This window comes from Dreissena polymorpha, chromosome 6, assembly GCF_020536995.1.
Source record: "Dreissena polymorpha isolate Duluth1 chromosome 6, UMN_Dpol_1.0, whole genome shotgun sequence".
In the NCBI taxonomy this organism is placed as follows: Eukaryota; Metazoa; Mollusca; class Bivalvia; order Myida; family Dreissenidae; genus Dreissena; species Dreissena polymorpha.
In genome coordinates, this window is record NC_068360.1 from 3,324,722 (window position 1) to 3,347,948 (window position 23,227).

At 35.5% G+C, this 23,227-nt stretch overlaps 2 protein-coding genes across 2 annotated transcripts in view; one reads left to right on the plus strand and one right to left on the minus strand.

Annotated features, from left to right (window-relative positions):
* LOC127833219 (uncharacterized) overlaps window positions 1-23,227 on the minus strand; it is a 1,273,891-nt gene that overhangs the window by 657,942 nt on the left and 592,722 nt on the right. The window lies entirely within an intron of this gene.
* The window catches only part of LOC127833218 (unconventional myosin-XVI-like), a 179,130-nt gene that overhangs the window by 120,059 nt on the left and 35,844 nt on the right, over window positions 1-23,227 (plus strand). The window contains exons 35-38 of the mRNA XM_052358375.1: window positions 983-1,570; window positions 2,452-3,151; window positions 5,096-5,197; window positions 6,137-6,304. Of these exons, the coding sequence (XP_052214335.1) occupies window positions 983-1,570; window positions 2,452-3,151; window positions 5,096-5,197; window positions 6,137-6,304 (1,558 nt within the window). The remainder of the gene's footprint in view (window positions 1-982; window positions 1,571-2,451; window positions 3,152-5,095; window positions 5,198-6,136; window positions 6,305-23,227) is intronic.

Below are 23,227 nucleotides of genomic sequence, written 5' to 3' on the forward strand. Positions count from 1 at the left end.
CATGCATGTGCATCTCACGGAGCTACACATTTTGAGTGGTGAAAGGTGAAGGTCAATGTCATCCTTCAAGGTCAAATGTCTAATATATGGCGTCTGTCCGTCGGAAAACTTTAAAATTGGCCATAACTTTTGCAATATTGAAGATAGCAACTTGATATTTGGCATGCATGTGTATCTCATGAAGCTGCACATTTTTAGTGGTGTAAGTTCAAGGTCAAGGTCATCCTTGAAGGTCAAAGGTCAACAAAAAAAACAAAGCGGCGCAATAGGGGGCATTGTGTTTCTGACTAACACATCTCTTGTTTAATTCTCCAGGTAGTATAATTTCATTTTGATTCAATAAACGCTTTCAAAATTTAATGTTATCAAGTTAACAATTTCTAGCTTCAAATGAATAGTGCTCATGCATTTCGTGTTGATCTTTTTTCTCGAAAAAAAGCAAAGCCAAAATCATGCTGCATGTACAATGTTATGTCATTGTCATGGAAAGCTTATGTATCGATGTGAAACCATTTTTGTTATTTAGGCAATTTAGTGCAATACTATTGAAAGTGCTGTTTTATTTAACAACAGTTACCATAGTATTTCCCTGACCTGACAATATGTAATATTGTTTAAGGTACTAAACCAATTGAACATTAAAACTAAAATGAAAAAAACAACATGGTATTTGATATTCCCCCCCCCCCCCCCCCATTTCTGAAAAAAAACAACTCTTTTTTAAAATGAAGGTGGAATTTCCTAGAAAAGACACTAATTATATTAAAATGGTCTGCATATAGGTATCAGTTGAATGAAATTTACCATTTTAAATACTGGATGACATAGTTAGGACTCAGTTGGATATAATTGTATTTAAATACTTGATATCAGATATTTTATGTTAATAGTGATGACATGCCCTAATAATCACCCCTTTGTATTTTATTGACAAATACATGTAATTAGTGTTGATCAAAACATATGGTGAATTTCATTGCAGCAACAAGGCACTTATGATGATGTTGAAGTTGAGCATGGGGCCCCTCATCAATATTACGAGCAACAACAACAACAGTATTACCAACAACAAATATCACAACAGTATCCTGGTCACCCCGGCAACCAGTCACCCAGACACGTCCCTCAGTCACCTGGGTCAAGTCGTCCTTTCTCCTACGGTGCTCCAGGTCAACTGATGTCACCAAAATCTAAACCCGCAGACAGACCAGTAACAACACATATTGGGCCTAACAGTGATCCAAACGAACATTACCTGAATTCAAATCAGGCACATTACAACTATTACCCTCAAGGTGGTGACAATCTCCAGCACAATGGTCAAGGTCATTTGCAGGACTCTCCGGTACATTTCCAGGGTCAAGGTCATAGAGGGAGTCATGGTAGCCCAACAACGGGAGGGAAATTTTCCTATGGCGATGCAAGCGTTCATCCTGCAAGTCCAGCTATGCAGTATGGGAAGACTGAGTCGGTGTTTCAGCCCCAGCCACACACTCCTCCGCCCCACCGGCCTCCACCCCCACCCCCTGGGGCTGAGGTCTCCTATGGGGTTCAAGGTCAGCCAAACAAGGTAGGTAATTAGAACTCAGAGTAGGTAATGGGAACTTTTCTTCTACAGAAACCTGGAAGGGTTTATTAGCATTATTTGCACAGTTACTTATAAAACATCTGGGCTTGGAGGGGCTGAATCAAACTGGTTAAATTACTGTTACAAACTGTGTTATTATCTCAGTATCTCCAGTTTTATTATATAGATAAGCAGTCTACATAACCAATTCCCTAAGGACTAGGTTATAATTTACATGATTTATATTAAGATTTTGAAAGGAATTGACTGTAGTTCTCAATATATGTTCACTTTTAGAATCTTATCACTTCAACAGATGTAATGACATTTCTTTCAACAAGCACCAATGTCACCTTGTCATATAGACCATAATAATAACAAAAAGGCACACTGAACTATCAGTTGTCTTTGCGCGGATACTGATAGGATATTTTGGCTTTCAAAGGGCAATCATAATATTGTCGCCTAAGAGGCTTATCAATCTACTTAGAACCTATACAGTAAGGACCTTTTTTTATTAGGCCATAGTTCATTTGAGCCCTGTTCTGAGAGAACTGGGCTTAATGCATATTCGGAAAGTGTCATCCCAGATTAGCCTGTGCAGTCTGCACCGGCTAATCAGGGACAACACTTTCTGCTTTTAATGGAATTTTCTTTATGGGGAAGATCCAGTTTAGGTGGAAAGTGTCGTCCCTGATTAGCCTGTGTGGACGGCACAGGCTAATCTGGGATGACACTTAGTGCACACAAAATAAGCCCAGTTTTCCGAGAACTACAATGTAGGCTCAATAGACTGTTTGAGACCAGGTTGTCTTCCGTTGGACTATAGACACTGTGAAAACCGTTTCTAATCCATTGGGTCATTGTTACTGTTACTGTTTCAGGCCAGGTTTCCCAGCCCCCACAACAGTCCTCGACAAGGGCGTCGCTCCACCCCTTCCATGGATGTGTTACCACGGCAACAGTCCTATGAGGCTGGGCCCTGCTTGCCTGAACTTCCGCAAAGGTACTCTCAGAGGAGCCAATCCGTACCCTACAGCAACGATAACGTGCACATGATGCATGACAATTATTCTAGGGGAAATGTGGGGAATGTTTTGCTTGACAACCGATCTGAGTCACCCCCCCTGCCTCCCCCACCCCCCGAACTGCTGGAGGACTTTGCTGCTGCTTCTGCCCCTGTTGCCCCACATTATTCTGCTCATTCTGGTTACGTGCCTCCTCCATTGCCCCCACAAGGACAACCTGCCATGATATCTTCTCACCATCATCTTCAGCAGCAGCAATATCAGCAGCAGCAGCAACAACAGCCAGTTGCATCTCATCATCAGCAACAACATCATCATCAGCAGCCAGCCGCCCCACCTCCACCACCATTGACATCTATTCCGAAGAAGAAAAATGATGAGTCATTGCCATCAAAGGGGGATTACTCTTATGGACCAGGTGCTGGAGTCACTTCCCCTGGTATAGCAGCTGGCATTCCACCTGCACAAAGGGCGGGTAATTCAGGAAGGAGAGAAAGCGATTCGTTGACCGATGGGATTATGCAGGAAATTTCTAAAGTCCAGTTAAAAAAGACAGGTAAAGTCGAGTGATTGTCTGGACTTTTTATTAATTGTTCCATAGCATGTTAATATTAACATCTAGAAAACTCCATGCATATTTATTGTAATATAGCATCCTAACATAATTATTGACCAGCACTTGCTGGTAACACATCAAATAGACATATTTTTATTAGGCCTTGGAAAGAATATCTGTTTGTGCAAAATTTTGTAAATGTGGAATATCTTACGGTACATAAAGGATTAATATTTTGTATATTGGCAGGGGTTCTGAAATATGCTGTCCGAGTTGTCCGAGTCGTCTATTTCCCCTTCCGGGCAAGCAGTTTTTGAAAGCTGGCTTGTCCGGGGACAAGTAAAATTTCCGTGGTAAAATTTCTTTCGAGAACCAAACTTCAATATTTTCTCAAAATAAAAAACGAAAGTTTATATAAATAGCTTATGAATAATCTGCGGACTAGCACACTTTTTTAACTTGAGGTAGGTTATTTTCCGATATTAATTATTTAATGTAGTAAACAAGTCCACGCGTATATAGCAAAAGCCAATCACGCATAAGGTAACATTTATAGTACATAAACCAGCGCATGTCTATAGCAACAGCTAATCACCCATTAGATAACATTTTTTGTAAATTGCAAATGGCCGCAAACATGTTTTACCGACCTGCATTCGATTTTTTAAAATAAAACCACTTTAACGTCAAGCCATGACGCTAATCAGACCAATGATAAAATCAGTTCGGCTTCGAAAAAGAAGAGAAAAGCCAAGTATGCATATGATAAAGCATACGACGCCAAGCGGAAATGAGAATTTGTTGAGTCTTGGCTAATTGAATTTCCTTGGATTGAAAACGTTACCGATGTGTGTAAATGTAAACTTTGTAAGGGGTTTCCTTTATAAACGGATAATTATATACTTATATTTAGCGGAGATTATTTTATTTCAAGTGAATTTTCTAGTCATGTTGAGATTATTAAATATCCGAGATGGTATCATGTGTGACTTAAACGTGTTCTTATTGTTTGCACATCTTGCTTGTATTTTCTAGTTAACTATGTATATAATCAAAAATAGAACTTAACAAAAGTGTATGTTTGTATTATTTGCTTAATTAGTAATGATGTTTTCCATGATTTATCTTAAAAGTATGGAAAAGTACTTCTTTGGTACGGACAAGTGAATTTGTGGGTCCAACTTTTCCGTGGACAAGTAAACTCATAAAATATTTCAGAACCCCTGGGTTTGGTTTATTATATATGATACCTATCTATTCGACAGAGAATAAGATAAATTATGCGCATAGGAACTCAGTTTGAAAAAGGTTATAATTAAAATGTATATCATTGAAGCACATTTTATTTGCATGAATTTTATTTAACCAAATAATGCAAGCAGCATGCTTATTGAGTTAAACAGCACAATGTGAATTTTGGGTTGCATTGGCTCAGATGACATTAAAAGACTCCTCAATTTAATGCTGAAGTTTTTCCATGCTCTGGTTCACATCTATCACATAAAAATTCGCTTATTTTTGTAAAATATCTGACTTGATAAGGAAAGCAAATTTTGTGAAAATTTAACTACTTAACTTAGTTTAAGGTAATAAGTTATTCAGGAAATTAATAATTGGCACAAAAAAAGTATTTGGCATACACAAAAAATTAAGGACATAACCATGGCATGGTCCATTGTGTTCGGTGGGAAAGTAATTGTAACTAAGAAAACATTTTCAAAGAGGTTTCTATATTTTAATATAATATTAGAAGATTTGGGCATTAAACATTTAAATGGGGCTGGTATTTAAGTATATTAATGTTTGCATTTTATATTAATTTTCTTACTTTGCCATTTATTTCCTTCATCTAAACATTTTCCATTTGCAGTTCATGAACCCACAATGCACAAGTCAAAATGTAAAGCTTTGCTCATGGCTTGGCTTGTTGTTTTTTTTGTTTAGAAGGGGGTACAACTCCGTCTTTGAGTGGAAATGGAGTGGCAGAGTTATCTAGAATACAGCTTAGACAAACATCAACAAGACTTAAACTGTTAGAAAGAGATGGTAATTACTTGTGTGTGTTCCTAAAGTAATTATTTTGTATCTTTTATAATAGTTCCATCCGACAGACTTCAAAACTTTCTAGTAAACTTTCTATTGAATTCCGATTGTCTGATAATGACCAATTTCATTCATTTGTTTCAATTCAAATTTATTGTTCAGTTTTTATTATTTTCTTAGAAAGTTAACTCTTATAACATCCAAACATCCGTATATGTTTTTAACTGAACAGTTTTTTATTAATTGTTTTTAGGTTTAGTATCCATGTGAAATTTTTAATTATTTGAAAATGAAAATAATACCAGTATTATAATTTAGAGTAGATGATTATTATTTTTTTCCTTGAGTGACTGCTTATTCTTCGCTGCTATATATATTGAGAGCATTAAAGTTATATGTATTAAATATTTAGGAAATGATTCGAAACTTTTAACCATTTAATGGTCCATAAGTTTAGATAAGTAAAGATAGCTGTAGCTTTTATGTAAAAAAAGATGCAATTTTTTTCCATACATATATATACCACAAACAATATGCATGTTGTTTCTGAACAAATTTCTTGTTTTAATTTATATTATCTGTACAGTTGACTAATATTAATAGTTGGTTTTAACATTTAAACTGATTTTAACATTAATTTAACACATCAAGAAAGATATCAGAACCAGCTTGCATGTCAATTATATTGCCACATAATTGTTTTGTAATGTCTAATTTTGCCTATACTTTGTTAGAATTGGTGATGCTTTTTGTCCTTAGAGTGTATCCTCCAGTGCCGATGATGCTAAACTAATTATACACGATTGGGTATTTTAGTATGGCTTGTTATGTCCCTGCTATATTATGTTATGTAACCCTTTTCACCATTTTCCCACTACCCTTAATGTGTTATCACACCTTCTTACCCAAAATAGTTATTTGTATTTTGGGGCACCATTTCAGGTATTAAGACTTCCCCTGAGGAGGCCCCCACTGCCCTGGAAATCCCCCCTGCGAAACCCCTTCCTGCCGCCCAGCCAGGGCAGACAACTCAGTTCCAGACGACACCTGACCAGCAGACTGAGATTGTCTCCCCTGCCCAGGCAGTGAACTTGTTTGAGAAGAAAGCGGGTAATCTTTGTAAGAGAAAAACTTAACTGAGTCTATGTATAATAAGTTTTGTCTTAGGTTGGTTTATCTGGTAGAGATCAACCAATGTTTTTACATCCTCTAAATGTGCAAGGCATGCAGCATTGCACTTGTCTGTTGTTTAACCCTTTTGGCTTCACCACTTGGATACATATTTTGATGCATTTGTTGTCCCTTAGAAAGTTATATTTAATTTAAGACCTTTATTAGTAGATTTAAGTGTTAAAGACTTCAATTCAAACATTAAGATGAGCAGCAAACAGCATAAAACCTGAACAGACTGCCAGTTACTGAGTTACTCGCAGGCTGCTCTGGTTTTATGCTGTTTGCACATAGCCATTTTCACTTTGCTTTGGGAAAGGGTTAACCCAGTTATGCCTAGTGGACTCTCCCATCCTTCTAAATTGGATCAATTTATTTCCAACATTAGGTATGTCTAGTATATTTATTTCTATGTTAAGAATATTTCTTACAGAAATCCCTTTAAGCAAACAGCTCAGACCCTGCATATAGCATGATGGTTTGCCAAGGCCTTTTTTCTAGAGGCTAGGCATAAATGGGTTAAACATAATGTAATATCCCATATTAAATTACTCTAAAATTGCTCACTGGATTTTTCACCAATATTTGTATAGCTTAATAGCCTTTATATGTAGGTATGGAAGAAATTTTGCTGCAGTTTGATTTGGAAAAAATAACACAGTCTAATCACGGAAGACACTTTCCGCCTGAACTGGATTTTCTCTAAGAAGGGTCTTCCTTTAAACGAAAAATACAATAAAAGTGGAAAGTTTTGTCCCTTTTAGCTTGGATTGCACAGGCGATTCTGGGACAACACCTCACGAAAATGCATAAACCCCCTATTCACTTAGAGAGTCTCAATTATTATGCTGTTGAGAGTCAACAAGTACAAAGGCGTAATCTATTAACCCATTTATGCCTAGTGGACTCTCCCATCTTTTTAAATTGGATCAATTTATTTCCAAAATTAGGGATGTCTAGTGTATTTATTTCTATATTTAGAATTTTTCTTACAGAAATTCTATTAAGCAAACAGCGCAGACCCTGATGAGATGCCGCATCATGCGGCGTCTCATCTGGGTCTACGCTGTTTGCCAAGGCCTTTTTTCTAGACGCTAGGCATAAATGGGTCAATACAAAGGGTACAACTGCTTTTGTTAACCCTTTCGCCATCAGAAGTAAAGTGTAAATGGCTATGTGCAAAAAGAATAAAACCAGAACAGCCTGCGAGTAACTCAGTAACTCGCTGTCTGTTCAGGTTTTATGCTGTTTGCTGCTCACAAGTCTCTAAGGGTTGGAAATGAAGCCTTTTAAACTTGAATCTAGTAAGAATTGTCTTAAATTGAATTCAATTTTCTAAGGGACTGCAAATGCGTCAAAGTATTTATCTACATGGTAAAGGATTAAATTACAACCTTATCCATGTTCAAATTTCAACACACCAGTATACCAACTCCTGTAAATGGTGCAAGAGATTAAGCCATAATTTTACACTATGTTGGTGATAAATGGCTGACATAATTGCCTTTGATTGCTATTTCAGTGTGTCATTGATGACTCATTATGCTCTCAGTTCTTTTAAAGATAGACAATTTTCTCCTTTGACATTTTCTGGGAAAACTACTGTCATAGTCTGATTTATAAATACATCAATTTTTCCCTGTGCCAATTCAATTTTCAAAAAAAAAATGATTTCTAAAGAATGAACATCCTGTGAAAATATTTCAGTAATTGCCTTTGCAGGCTGCCTTGTAATTGAAATATATATTATTCTCATGGCTTCATTCATCTGAAATTTCCTGACAGGATGCCAGCTTGTCTGCTATATTTAAACTGGTCTACTTTGGATGGAGAAAACTACATTGTTATGCAATGAGTAAGAAAGTGAAATGTTCCAGAAAATTTCTCTTCACAAGATTTATATTCTGGTAGTTTGTATATGTTGCTTATTCTTTTATATTGCTATTTGTAAATTAAGCATGAGATTTTTTTGTATGATTATATATATATAATCAATAACTTTAAATATGGTTTATGTTTCGACTCCCATCCAAGTACTGTAATTGTTTGTAATCTTTAATTCTGCTTGAAAATAAATTTGATGAATTGTTTCATATTGTTTACCTTAACAATTTGAAAGAGTTCCAACATTTTGAAAGTGATTTTTTTGGTGTTCTTTGTTCAGATATTGTTGTATATGTAAAGGGTTGATTTATCTTAACTCATAGATACAAACTTCCCAAATATTTTGGCAGGCAACACATAAAAGAAGAATTATCAAGATAGCAATTTGTCGGGATTTATTTTAGGTGACCTTTGAAAAAGAATGCGTCTTTGTTGCAATAAGCGACTCTGGAACAATCTTAAATGCGGTTAATTATGAATAATGAATAATGAATGCAAGTGTTGAATACATTGCATGTGGTTAGTAGACCACTCCTGCTGCATATTACATGAAGTAGTTGGCTGCATTCAACATGTTTCTGTAGAAATAGCTACTATCTGCTAAGCTGAAAGCAATTTTACTAGCATACCTGTGCTACCTGTGTAGTGATACCAACACTGTTCTTTTAAGTGAGCATAGTCAGTCTTTGTGGGCTTATCAGTTAGTGCAGGGCCAATACTCACCAACAGATTTTTATGCCTCCCCCCCCCCCCCCCCCTGGTAGGGTGGCATATAGCAGTTGAACTGTCCTTCAGTCCGTCTGTCCTAGTCTGTCAGTCCGTCTGTCTGTGCGTCTGTCCGTCCGAAAACTGGCCATAACTTTTGCAATATTGAAGATAGCAACTTTATATTTGGCATGCATGTGTATCTTATGGCGCTGCACATTTTGAGAGGTGAAAGGTCAAGGTCATCATTCAAGGTCAAAGGTAAAATAAAAATTCAAGGGAAGTAACAACCTTTAAAGGGAGATAATTTATATTTATCATTTTGCAGGTACAGATCATTTTCACAAGGGAAGTAATATTTTTTAAAGGGATTTATTTTATGCTTTCCGGTGGTTTATAGAGAAATATCAGCGAATTAAAACTGCTAATTTCACTGTTTTAAACAGTGAAATTTAGCAGTGAAAATTATCGATAATTTTCATTGTTTACTGTGAAATGACGTCATTTTATTGACATCATTTTCCCAGCGAAATTCTTTAGTTTAACTCTTAAACAATGTATATAAACGGTAAAAAAAAGGCATAAAATAAAAAGATAATTTGTTGGATGCGATGGAATATCGATTTAAATTCACTCGTGATCATAGAAAATATATATTTTTTTATGATCACTCGTGAATTAAAATCGATAATCCACCGAATCCAACAAATATCCTCTATATAATACAAAAATAAAAAAGAAATCAAAGTGGCGCAGTAGGGGGCATTGTGTTTCTGACAAACACATCTCTTGTTTAGACTTAAGTCAAACAAGAAATATCTTTTAAAAAGATATTCTGCATACCGTAGGTTTCCACGAATAGCGCGCTCCTGTGTATAGCGCGCAGGCTGTTTTTTAAATGCAAAAATGGAGAAAAAATATTTAAAGACTATAAAACCACCAAATCGGACGGAAAATGGCTGCCATTTTACTAGTGCACAATCCAATAATCCGGGGCATTGGAAAGCTTAATTAAGCAATCAAAATAGGAAGCGTCATTATGATTAGGAGCATGGGTTGCATAGCACTATACTTTTCTGACAATTTTGTAATTTTCTAGCAAAAGATTAACAGTCCACGTGCATTTCGTTAAAAACGTGAGAAAATAAGAATTAGTGTACATCGTGTGATTTTTCCTCGGGGAAAGCATGGGCATTACCGGTAAGTTTGAATGTCGCATGGGAGACAGGGATACAGTTGTTGAGGTACACCACTGTTGAACGTTCAATATTTATACACACAAAATGCAATTGCATATCTTCATGTTCTCAAGTGTCAATTAGTGTCTCAAATGTCAATTAGCGTCTTAACAAGTTGTGGCACATATTACTCAATAACATCTGCCTATTACGAAGTGCAAAATGACCCCCTTTTTCACCTACCGTTACCCGCAAAAAAGACCTCGTTCGCACCTACCCTTGCCTTTTCTACGGAATGTCGACAACATCCCCATCGGAATTCATCAATAAAGAAGTGTAAAAACACAAACAAAGAAATGTCCGCAAGTTTATTCAAACAAATTAATTTTTGACCGAAACTTCTTCAACCGCATTCATATCTACCAGTAGCAACTTCTTGTTGTCAACAATTGCCCCTCAATCTGTATGATTATAGGGTGGTAGTTTTCTGGAAAAAAACATGGTGACCATTTTTATTATTTACGATTACGAAACATATTTTTTACCAATTAAGCAGCCAGGATAGCGCTGTATCAATGTATAGCGTGCACCACCTTTTATTTTGAATTTTGGAGGTAAAACACAGTCTGCGCGCTATACGTGGAAACCTACGGTATATCCTGACTTTGAAATAAAGGTTTAACATTTACGTTTCTAAGTATTATAATCACCCGCCATAGGCGGAGGGATATTGTTTTGGCGTTGTCCGTCCGTACGTCCGTCCGTCCGTCCTTCCATCCGTCCGTCCGGAGCCATATCTAATGGAAGTGCTTTGGCGGATTTCATCGAAACTTGGTATTAGTATATATATGGATAATAGGATGATGCACGCCAAATGGCATTGTACACCATCTGATAATAACAGAGTTATGGCCCTTTGTATCTTGAAAAAAAAATTGTTTGTCCAAAGCCATATCTTGGAAGTGCTTTGGCAGATTTCATTGAAACTTGGTATGAGTGTCCAGAAGCATATTGGCGGGGGATATCAATTCAACGAATTTGCTTGTTGTGTTTTTTTTTTTCACTTAATAGACTGACTGTGTACAACACACATGTCTGGCTAGATAATGAAACGATTTTCCTTCTGTCGTGGACACTATACTTTTTTTTAATGAGCATTGGAACTACTACGGTATTAGATACTACCGTACAAGAATCCTGCTGTTCAGATTCTTCTTAACTTTCTGCTATGGATTAGTTCATGATTACATTGTGGGGCATGCAATGGTAGTACAGGTATCATATGTGGATACCCCTCTCTCTTGAAATATGCACTGAAATGTTGCATGGAGTTTAATAACACCTTGCTGGAATATATGTGATTCAAAACTTAAACATGGAATGTTAGTCAATACTCAGTTGTTTGAATTGTGAATCTGAAAGAATTGACAAAACTAATGTGTTAATTGGTAATTAAGCAATTGACTTTTATTAATGTCATGGTACTAATGGCTTTCATTCATTGAGGTCTTTAGTTTTAGTGAAGTTAACAGAATATTATGCTGTGTGTGGTTACTGTTTCAAATGTACTATTTTTGAAGTGTCTAGTGATAACAAACAACAACTCCTTTGTTTTACTGTAAAAATTGTAATAAGTGCTTCCTACTCAAGTGTTTTGGTAAATTACTCTGAATTCCTTGTGGGGAACTTCAGAATTTGCAAGGAATTTAAGGATTGTTTATGTGCATATAGGTGGGTATAGTACAGCTGTTTTATCGACATGCAGTCTATGTAAATGTTTATGAGCATTTATTGGTACATTTGGGTACCATATGGTATATAGCTTGAGTGATATTTACATGTAACATTTCCTCTGGTATAAACAGTCATTTTCTGTGGAGGTTAGACAGGTCATTTAGGAGCCTGTTGCTGATAATATTAAGGGTTTTTGGTTGGAAATGTTTATTGGTTAATGGGGAATTAATTGTGGTGGAAATTGTACTGAATCTGTTGTATTAGTGATATGGGAGAAATCTGTTATAATTGGTGGTAGAACTAATGATGTAATGTTGTCCATCATTTACATTTACCTTGTGAACACTAGAGTCCACAGTAATTATGTCCAGATTTGATGAAACTTGGAACAATCGGAAGTAAACTTTGTGAATTTAAATTATGAGTCGCGCTCTGTGAAAAGGGGGTTGAATGCAAAGTTTTGTCCATGACAAGCCTGTGCAGTCTTCACAGGCTAATCGGGGATGGCACTTTCCGCCTTAACTGGAATATTGCGATGAAGAGTCACTTTCTTTAAAAGAAAAACATCACAGGCTAATCTGGGACAATATGAATTAAACTCCCTTTTTGTAGAGTGAGGCTCATGTATATTTCTGTTTCTTGATCAGTGAGCAAAACTTTGATCGACTTAAGGTCAAGGAAGACTGTTTTATTTAAAAGTAATTTTCTGCATTTGCCTAAATCAGTATTTAAAAAAAACTACTTCCTAATTTTAGTATCGTTGTTTTTAGCTCACCTGAGCACAACATGCTCATGGTGAGCTTTTGTGATCGCTTTTCGTCCATCGTCCGTCATGCGTCGTCCGTCGTGCGATGTCAACATTTGCCTTGTTAGCTCTTTAGAGGCCACATTTATTGTCCAATCTTCATGAAATTTGGTCAGAAGATCGGTCTCAGTGATATCTTGGATGCGTTCGAAAATAATTGTGTTTGCTTGAAAAACATAGCTTCCAAGGGGCGGGGCATTTTTCCTTATATGGTTATAGTAAAACCTTGTTAACACTCTAGAGGTCACATTTATTTTCTGATCTTCATGAAACTTGGTCAGAAGATTTGTCCCAATGATATCTTGGAAGAGTTCGAAAATGATTTTGGTTGCTTTAAAAACATGGCCACCAGGGACGGGGCATTTTTCCTTATATGGCAATATATGGCTTTAGTAAAACCTTGCTAACACTCTAGAGGCCACATTTATTGTCCAATCTTCATGAAATAAGGTCAGAAGATTGGTCTCAGTGATATCTTGGATGAGTTCGAAAATAATCATGTTTGCTTGAAAAACATGGCTTCCAATGGGCGGGGCATTTTTCCTTATATGGCTAAAGTAAAATCTTGTTAACACTCTAGAGGCCACATTTACACTCCGATCTTCATGAAACTTGGTCAGAAGATTCATGTGTATTTGTGTATTTGTCCCAATAATATCTTGATATCTCAGGTGAGCGACTTTGGGCCTTTAAGGCCCGCTTGTTTTAAATATAAAGTTATTTGGGAATTTATAGACTGCAATATTAACTTTAAACTAATTATATATTTAATAGAATGTATTTTGGAAGAATTAGTCATTAGTGAAACTTAGTAAGATTTAAGGCTTCTAAGGCATCAGCCTTTTTATTGAAAAGTACATATCTGCCTTTGCCTAAAACATTATTAGTACCCTACCGGTTTCACCGAAAGGGACTTATGGTTTTGTCTCCATCTGTCCATCCGTCCATCTGTCACACATTTCTGGATCCTGCGATAACTTTAAAAGTCATTTCATTTCGTTCCTACGTCAAAAATTCTGGTTGCTATGGCAGCAAATTGACTAGAAATACTGCTGAAAATGGTGGTTTTTCTGGATCCTGCGATAACTTTTAAAGTTTTTAATATTTTTCATGAAACTTGTTACATGGATAGATGGCAATATGGACATTATGCACGTCATTTCATTTTGTTCCGAAGTCAAAAATTCTGGTTGCTTTGGCAACAAATAGACTAGAAATACTGCTGAAAATGGTGGTTTTCTGGATCCTGCAATTACTTTTAAAATTCTTAATATTTTTTCATGAAACTTGAAACATGGATAGATGGCAATATGGACATTATGCACATCATTTCATTTTGATCCTAAATAAAAAAAATTGGTTGCTATGGCAACAAATATATATTTAAAAAATCTGGAATTTCTGACAATGGTGGAGCCGGTACAGGGGACTTATATTGCTTGACAATAGTCTTGTTATTTCTATCTAAATATTTCTTATATAAAGTATCATCGCTGTTTAGGTAACATGCAAATCCAGAGCCTGAAATGAATGTTTTGATTATAACTGAAATCGCTTTGAAGATATTAGTTATATAGTGTATCTAACTTCTAATTATCTACATTTAAGATACACAATTAATGCACAACATGAAAAGAGAGAAAAAAAACATGGTGAATTTATTTTCACTATATAATGACGGAAAATCAAATTAAGGAAGATAATCATCTTTAATAAACAGAATGAGGAACTTGTTCTCTTCATGGGAGATGATATCCCTAAGTGTGGAAGCATTAATTGATATGTCTTTGACACCACATGTCTGCAAATGTGTAGATAAGATTATCAAGTTAACATGACATGCGCCACCAGTTCTCATAATATGCATAATAAAAAGACAGGACCTAGTTAACGCTGAGTTTTAATACTATAAAAACCATGCAGATCTAACTTGTTTTTATCCATCATCAAAAACCATCTGTTATCTATAACTGATATGAAGTTTCTTGCATGCTATTGTATATTAATTTTATGAAATTTTCAAGTCAAACAACAACTGTTCAGAATAATGCCAAATTATTTACTGCCGTCATTGATTAACCCTTTGACCAACTCAGAAGCAAAGTGAAAATGGCTTTTGCAACCAGCATAAAACCAGAACAGCCTGCGAGTAACTCGCAGTCTGTTCAGGTTTTATGCTGTTTGCTGCTCATCAGTATCTAAGGGTTGAAAATGAAGCTTTTAAAACTTGAATCTAGTAAGAAAGGTCTTAAATTCAATTTAACTTTCTAAGGGACTACAAATACGTCAAAATACGTATCTAAGTGGTAAAGGGTTAAAGGACTAATTGGTTTATCATGAATGAAATGACTAGAGTGCTGGTGCTGATATCATTGATGGGAACTCATGATAAAACAAATCTTTGTTAACCCATTGCATGCTGGGAAATTTGTTGTCTGCTAAAATGTCGTCGGCTTAATTTCTAAAATAAGCATTTTCTTTGATTTTTTTCAAAGAATATTATCAGAATAGCAAACAGATTGAATTTTGATGAGACTCCACGTTCTGTGGCGTCTCATCTGGATCCAAACTGTTTGCAAAAGCCTTCAAAATTCGGTTCCCGCACTGAAAGGGTTAATTGATTGATCTTTGGTGAAATCAACATGTTCTTGTTTTGTGTAATTGTGTATTCATTGTTCATCAGCTCTAGATCAGTTTCTACAATGCTTGTTCAAAAAGTTGAAAGCTTTTTTTTTTTATTGTTGAAATCCATGGCTTAATCATTTTACATAGATATTCCCGATATGTCTTTATTACAGATTTTAAAATGTTAAATTGCTAGTCTAAGAGTAGTATTTGAATTGCTCATTTGTTGGGGTATTTCCCTTCTCTTGTGTATCATTTAATTGCCTCTGTTACCCATTTTGAGATTTGCTTCACAACAGCATGCTTAGAGAAAACATTCATTTCAGATAGGGTTTGATAACCTCATAGAGAGTTACATAACACTATTATCCACCATGTTCTAGTTTGTTCTTCTATTTGAATCCTGTTCAGTTTAAACCTATTTGTTTTATCTTGATTGCATCAAAATGAGTCTGTGGCTTTTTGCGTTGTAGTCTGTTTCTTCTGAGATTTGTATCTTCTGAGGAGATCTAAAGAATGCTCCCACAGTGGGGATCAGACCAGTGACCTCCCCTTTGTTAAGCGTGTAGCATATCAGTGCTCCAGCTAGGATTTGAAAAGGGCAGGATGAGGGGGGGGGGGGGGGCACACACTTTTTTAGCTCACCTGAGCACATGGTGCTCATGGTGAGCTTATGTGACGCCTTTTGTCCGTCGTGCGTTGTGCGACGTCAACATTTGCCTTGTTCACTCTCTAGAAGCCACATTTATTGTCCAATCTTCATGAAATTTGATCAGAAGATTGGTCTCAATGATATCTTGGATGAGTTCGAAAATGGTAACGTTTGCTTGTAAAACATGGCTGCCAAGGGGCGGGGCATTTTTCCTTATATGGCTATAGTAAAATCTTGTTCACTCTCTAGACGCCACATTTATTGTCCAATCTTCATGAAATTTGGTCAGGAGTTTGGTCTCAATAACATCTTGGATGATTTCGAAAATGGTAACGTTTGCTAAAAAACATGGCTGCCAAGGGGCGGGGCATTTTTCCTTATATGGCTAAATATGGCTATAGTAAAATCTTGTTAAATCTCTAGAGGCAACATTTATTGTCTGATCTTCATGAAACTTGGTCAGAAGATTCATCCCTTTGATATCTTGGACGAGTTCCAAAGTGATGCGGGTTGGTTGAAAAACATGGCCGCCAGGGGGCGGGGCATTTTTCCCTATATGGCTATAGTAAACCTTGTTAACACTCTAAGAGGCCAAATTTATTTTCCGATCTTCATGAAATTTGGTCAGAAGATTGGTCTAAATGATATCTTGGATGAGTTAGAAAATGGTAACGTTTGCTTGAAAAACATGGCTGCCAAGGGGCGGGGCATTTTTCCTTATATGGCTATAAATGACTATAGTAAAATCTTGCTAACTCCCTAGAGGCCACATTTATTGTCCAATTTTCATGAAACTTGGTCAGAAGATTCATCCCAATAATATCTTGGAAGAGTTCGAAAATGATGTGGGTTGGTTGAAAAACATGGCTGCCAGGGGGCGGGGCATTTTTTCCTTATATGGCTATAGTAAAACCTAGTTATCACTTTAAAGGCCACATTTATTGTCCATTCTTTATGAAATTTGGTCAGAAGATTGGTCTAAATGATATCTTGGATGAGTTCGAATATGGTAAAGTTTGCTTGAAAAACATGGCTGCCAAGGGGTGGAGCATTTTTCCTTATATGGCTATATATGGCTATAGTAAAATCTTGTTAACTCTTTAGAGGTCAAATTTATTGTCTGATCTTCATGAAACTTGGTCAGAAGATTCATCCCAATAATATCTTGGACGAGTTCGAAAATGATGCCAATTGGATGAAAAACATGGCCGCCAGGGGGCAGGGCATTTTTCCTAATATGGCTATAGTAAAGCCTTGTTAAAACTCTAGAGGCCACATTTATTTTCCAATCTTCATGTAATTTGGTCAGATCTAGATTGATTTCAATGATATCTTGGATGAGTTCAAAAATGGTAACGTTTGCTTGAAAAACATGGATGCCAAGGGGCGGGGCATTTTTCCTTATGGCTATAGTAAAATCTTGTTCACTCTCTAGAGGCCACATTTATTGTCCGATCTTCATGAAACTTGGTCAGAAGATTCATCCAAATAATATCTTGGATGAGTTCGAAAATGATGCTGGTTGGTTGAAAAACATGGCCACCAGGGGGCAGGGCTTTTTTCCTTATATGGCTATAGTAAAACCTTGTTAAAACTCTAGAGGTTACATTTATTTTCCAATCTTCATGAAACTTGGTCAGGAGATTTGTCCCAATAATATCTTGTAATCTCAGGTGAGCGACTTTGGGCCTTTCAGGCCCTCTTGTTCTCAAAAGGGCGCTATTGAGCAAGGGGTCATATCATCTGGAATGTTCCCTGTTGCATATTATAATATAATATTTGTTATAAATTGTGCCAGATAAAAAGGGCAGGGCGGGCCTTGGGAACAGCCCTTCAATTTAGGCCTAGCTGGAACACTGGCATATACACTATGCATTTGCAACCTGTTGAAGTAGTTTTTAAGAACCATGCTCTCTAATTTTCTTCAAACTTTAAATATCTCTGAAAAAAGTTTTTATAATCAACCGAATTGACATAGTTTTTATGTAGAGTTATGGCTCTTGGATTATGTTATGATAATCTTTTTAGCAGTTTCTACAATAATTTTCGTACAATCTTCATTAAAATTGATATTTTCAAAAGATCGTTTTTTATAGAGCTACAATGGTGATTAATATCACTGTTTCACTGCTCATGTTTTGATATATGTCTCCAAAATGAAAAGAAAATTGTAATGTTCAAGAGCAATGGGTAGTATAAGGCTTAGTAATGACGTGGTGAACATTATATTATTCCTCATATCTGTGTGTCACAATGTTGGTACCATATATATGAGGCTACGGTTATGTCGGGGCACTGTGTAAGCAGGAATGAATTAATGATGAGATACCTGAATGTATTGTTGGATATCATATATTGTTGCCAGTATGTAGGTGGGAGGAGGCATTGGAATCTCTTTCAACTGGCAGTTTTAGATGGAGATGGATGATATATAATTTTTATGCATCATTTCAGGAAAAATATGTCAGTCAGTGCTATGTTTTATATATTTTTGTCCAAAACAAATAAGCAATGCTTACAACAGTACTTCCATTTTTGGTGGGTAATACTGAATTATTTATTAATGTTCAGGGGTGGTATTCCAGAAACATCTTAAGTCATTTCTCAAATAATTTCACTTAAGTTCAAAATTATAATGTTTTGTATTTCTTTACTAAATAAAGAGACACCAGTTTTTTTTGCTATCCTAAAATAACATATGGCATAATGATGTTATTTAAATGTATATCTTGATGCCAATTGAGATCAATTTGAAATAAAAACACTTAAGAACATTTCCCAATTTAAGGATAAGAATAAAATTTAACTTAAAATGCTTCTGGAATACCACCCCTTACCACATTATTTACCTGTAAGCATGAGTTTCACCAGAGTGAGCCAAAACCTGATTTGGATTTGATGATAATTTGATTTGTCTGTGTACATTTTAATAACCTGATTGGTAAAACACCTAGTCATATTATTTTCATAAACAATAACCTCCCTTACTGAATTGTTCGGCTCGGAATGCTTGGAATTTTATCAAAAAGCCAGTTCTGTTTCCTGGGATCCTCAGTGGTTACCTTATAAGTTCAAATACCTCTTGGTGAAAGCCAGTCTGCTTATCAGTTGATGTGTCTGTCTGAGAGTTTTTTTCACACATATCTTCTGATGGTAGAAAATAAAATTGCATTAAAGGAAACAAAAAAGACTTGGCTGTTGTTTTGGAACAGGTTCACAGCATTTTATATTGCACTTAATTCATTTTATATTGTAATTATTATGATTATTATTATTATCATCATTTAATTTAGTGTCGTGTGTATATCTTGTTGCATTTATACAATTAGTGATCCATGTCAGCCAACGTTGGTTGTATCATGAATGGCCTGTTTTATAATTGATTCAAAATATTGTTTTCTTTTGCAGAAATACTATTTTAAATTTAAAATAATTGAACTGGTAATTAGCTACTTCTGGAAACAGCCTGAAACTTTCTATAAATCTACGTCAGCGTTACCGATCGCCGAAATCGCCATTGGAGATTACAATTCCTGGCTGGCGACTAAAAATAAGATATTCATGAAATTGGTGATTGAAAAATTAGACCCTATGCTTTTCAACTGCACAATCTAAATGCCTGTTTTCAGGCCGTATAAATCGCCAGAAACATCGATAAGATTACACAGATAACACCCTTACCGGAAAGGCCCCAGGGGATAATGATGACCGCTTAGGTGGATAATCCACATGGCGAATGTCTTAATTTGTCACGCTTTACACTGCGACCAAACTTTTTCGAACATTTGGGTTACTCTGCGATTTAGGTGATTACTGAATCACTGAAGCGTGCCGTGTAATGACCTATAGATGTTACGATTCAAGGTTATCGAATCGACCAGTACGGAATTGTCATTTAATAAGATGGGCGGAGTTATGGCATAATGGACATAGCCACTATAAACTAATTTCCCAAGAAACAGCAATTTTGATTGGCTTAAAAAGTAGATAAGAGTAACTTCCATTAACGGTCGCTATGCGACTTGAAAAAACGATTTAAAAAGTGAGTTGCAGATTCCGGGAAAATGGATGCTTTGAACGAAAAAGAAAAAAGCAAGCAACAGAAATTAACACAATTCTTTAGAAAAGAAAGCAGACAGAATAATGGAAGCTCACGAAATGACCAAATGTTAGGTTCGCGATCGGAGGATGTCTCAAATAGTGCAGACGTGAATGCAGAATCAGAAACGTCTTATCTAACCAGTGTATATAAACAGTTTAAAACAGTTTCAAAGTTCTACAGTTAACTATATTTTTTAATTTATTTCTTCAATTTTTATGAACTGACAAGTTCAGGATAGTTTTAGTATGAACATACGTTGATCATATTCCTAGTTTTTACAATGTTGGTTCTAAAAAGATGAGCAACATTGGATGCTAACCCAAGTCAGTAAGCCATCAATTAGAATTGTTTGATAAACTCGTTAAACCAATTTTGAACTACGGTTGCGAAGTATGGGGCTTTCATAAAGCACAAAATATTGAACGTCTTCATACTCAATTTTGTAAAAATATCTTAGGTGTTAAAAGGGCAACTCAAAATGATTTTGTTTACTGTGAGTTAGGGCAACATTCGCTTATTGTAAGTAGATATTTTAAAATAGTTAAATACTGGTTTAAAATAATAGAAAGCAAAGAAAATAAGTATATTAAACTTATATATAACATAATGAAACATGACTTTGAATTAACACCGTCTAAAAAAAATTGGGTTATTTCGTTGCATCAACTGTTGTCAAGTTTAGGGTTTTAGAAGTATGGATACACCAAGGGGTAGGACAAAAAGAAGTTTTCTTGTCATTATTCAAACAAAGAATTAAGGATTGTTTTTATCAAGATATGAATTCACGATTAACGGAATCTAGTCGAGCCTTGTTCTACAGGCATCTTAACATAAACAATGATTTAAAAATGTACCTTACAAGCATCTCAAATGAAAACCATCGCATTGCTCTTTCTAAACTCAGAGTATCATCTCATCGTTTAATAATTGAATCTGGCCGCTGGCATAAACCCATTGCTACTCCTTATAATGAAAGAAAATGTACACATTGTCAAAAATTTGATGACGAATATCATTTTATTTTAGAATGTTCTTTATTAAATGACTTAAGAAAGAAATATATCGATAAAAAGTATTGGTTACGACCTAACATGCAAAAATGTATTGCACTTATAAATTCACAAAATGCACTAACATTAAGAAAACTAGCTTCTTTTACATTTCTTGGTTTTAAAGTTAAGAATTAACACCATAATCCTTTATATAAGTAATGTCATTCATTAAATTAAATCTCCTATACATGTATAGCCTGACATATTTCATTACGAATTGTTTAACTTAACATTAAACTAAAGCTCCTATACATGTATAGCTTGACATATTTCATTACGAATTGTATAACTTAACATTAAATTAAAGCTTCCATGCATTTATAGCCTGACATATTTCATTACGAATTGTTTAAGTTGCTTATCCTGTTTACCGGTAATTAAAATATTCATATGAAAAGTAACTTATCTATGTTTTGCTGGTGTTCATAATACTGTTCTTTCTTACGTTTTCATGTATCCAATGTACACAGAAAATTATGATGCGTTAATATACTCATTCTGAGTGATCGGCAATTATATCTTGATCGCCTCTATTAAAGGCTCATCCGTTTATGTACTAATTATGTATGTTTTGTTTACTTGTGATCGGCAATTATTTCTTGATCGCCTCTTTTAAGCTCATTTCAGAAATTATGGGAATAATATTATTTTGTAATGTATTTTTTTATTATAATTATTTATCACTCATAATGGGCTTCTCCGCTTGTTTTCATGATTATTGTGTTGTCCATGCACGTTTTATGTATGTTTAGTTCACTTGTGAGTGTGGGCATGTGTGTATGGGAGTGGGTGTATTCGTGTGCGCGTGTGTGAGTGTGGGTGTATGCGTATGGGCGTGCGTGTGTATTATTATCTTTATTATTTATTTATTTTTGCATTTTGCTTTGCCTACGTTGTTGTTAATTTTATTGTGAATTTATGTTGTCCTCATGTGCCTACTATGGCGTATTGGATAGAAATAAACACCTATATATATTAAATCATACCTGTCAAGTCTCACGGTTTCGCCGTGAGTCTTATGGTTTTTGGCATGCAATAACGGTCTAACGCTGATTTAGAAATTTCTCATGCATTTCTTCAAAAACAAAAAAAAAATGAAAAAAGTAATACCACATGTACCTAAAACTGTTTAACATATTCCAAAAATTTCCAGGGGGGGGGGGCATGCCCCCGGACCCCCCTAGATTTGGCTACTAAGTTTGTTTCCTTGGCGCCAACGTAGCAAATGTCCAAACCATCACATAAATTTAACAAAAAAGTTATTTTAAGTGGGGTGCAATCTCTGCCGGTTACGAATTGTGCATCAGGATTTCACATGTAACCCTTTGAAAGTTTCCCTCACATAGTGGTTATCTTTTCCCCATTTCATTTACACTTTATTGTGATACTGATCTATGCACTCCCTTATCAGATGTGCCCTAGAGACTGAGTCTCCTCTGAAAATGCAACCTCAAGCAGCATGAAGGGCCTCATAAACTGTGAAATACACATAGAAACCACTATCTGAATATAACAGCTGTCTGCTTGATAGATAGATCTGATTATCACCAGCATCAGATCTATTATCTGATGTTTAATGCTAATTGGATTTGTTTAATAGATGTGGGGCTTATATAGTGCCTGATATCTGTACTAGTAGACATGGGGACTATAAGCTCGTAAAAGCTCTGCACTCATACAGAAATTATGCATTTCAAAACAAACTACTCAGTGATTTTTTGTGGCTTCATTTTATACCCTGTGCCTTTTGAATTTGGAAAAAAGGCGGGATAAGCCATGCAGTTGGGAAAAATTAAAAAATAATTAATATGATTATAAATATATGTAACACTATTCAAATTGATTATGATTGAAAATGAGTGTTTAATTGCATTTTTTAAATTAATGTTCTTAAGTGTTACAGCATAATAACCCTGAATAATAAACTCAATAAACCAATTTTTAAGTTTATTGGAGAAGGTCTGCATCTTTTTTTGGGAAATTTTGGCCTGAGTTTTGGGGAAAATTTTTGCTTTTGGCTAATGGGAAGCAGTCTGTAAATGGCAGTAATTTTGGTAAAAACAAATCACTGCTACTGTCCCAAATATTTATAAATCCGTTACTTCTGTCTATTAATGAATTCATAA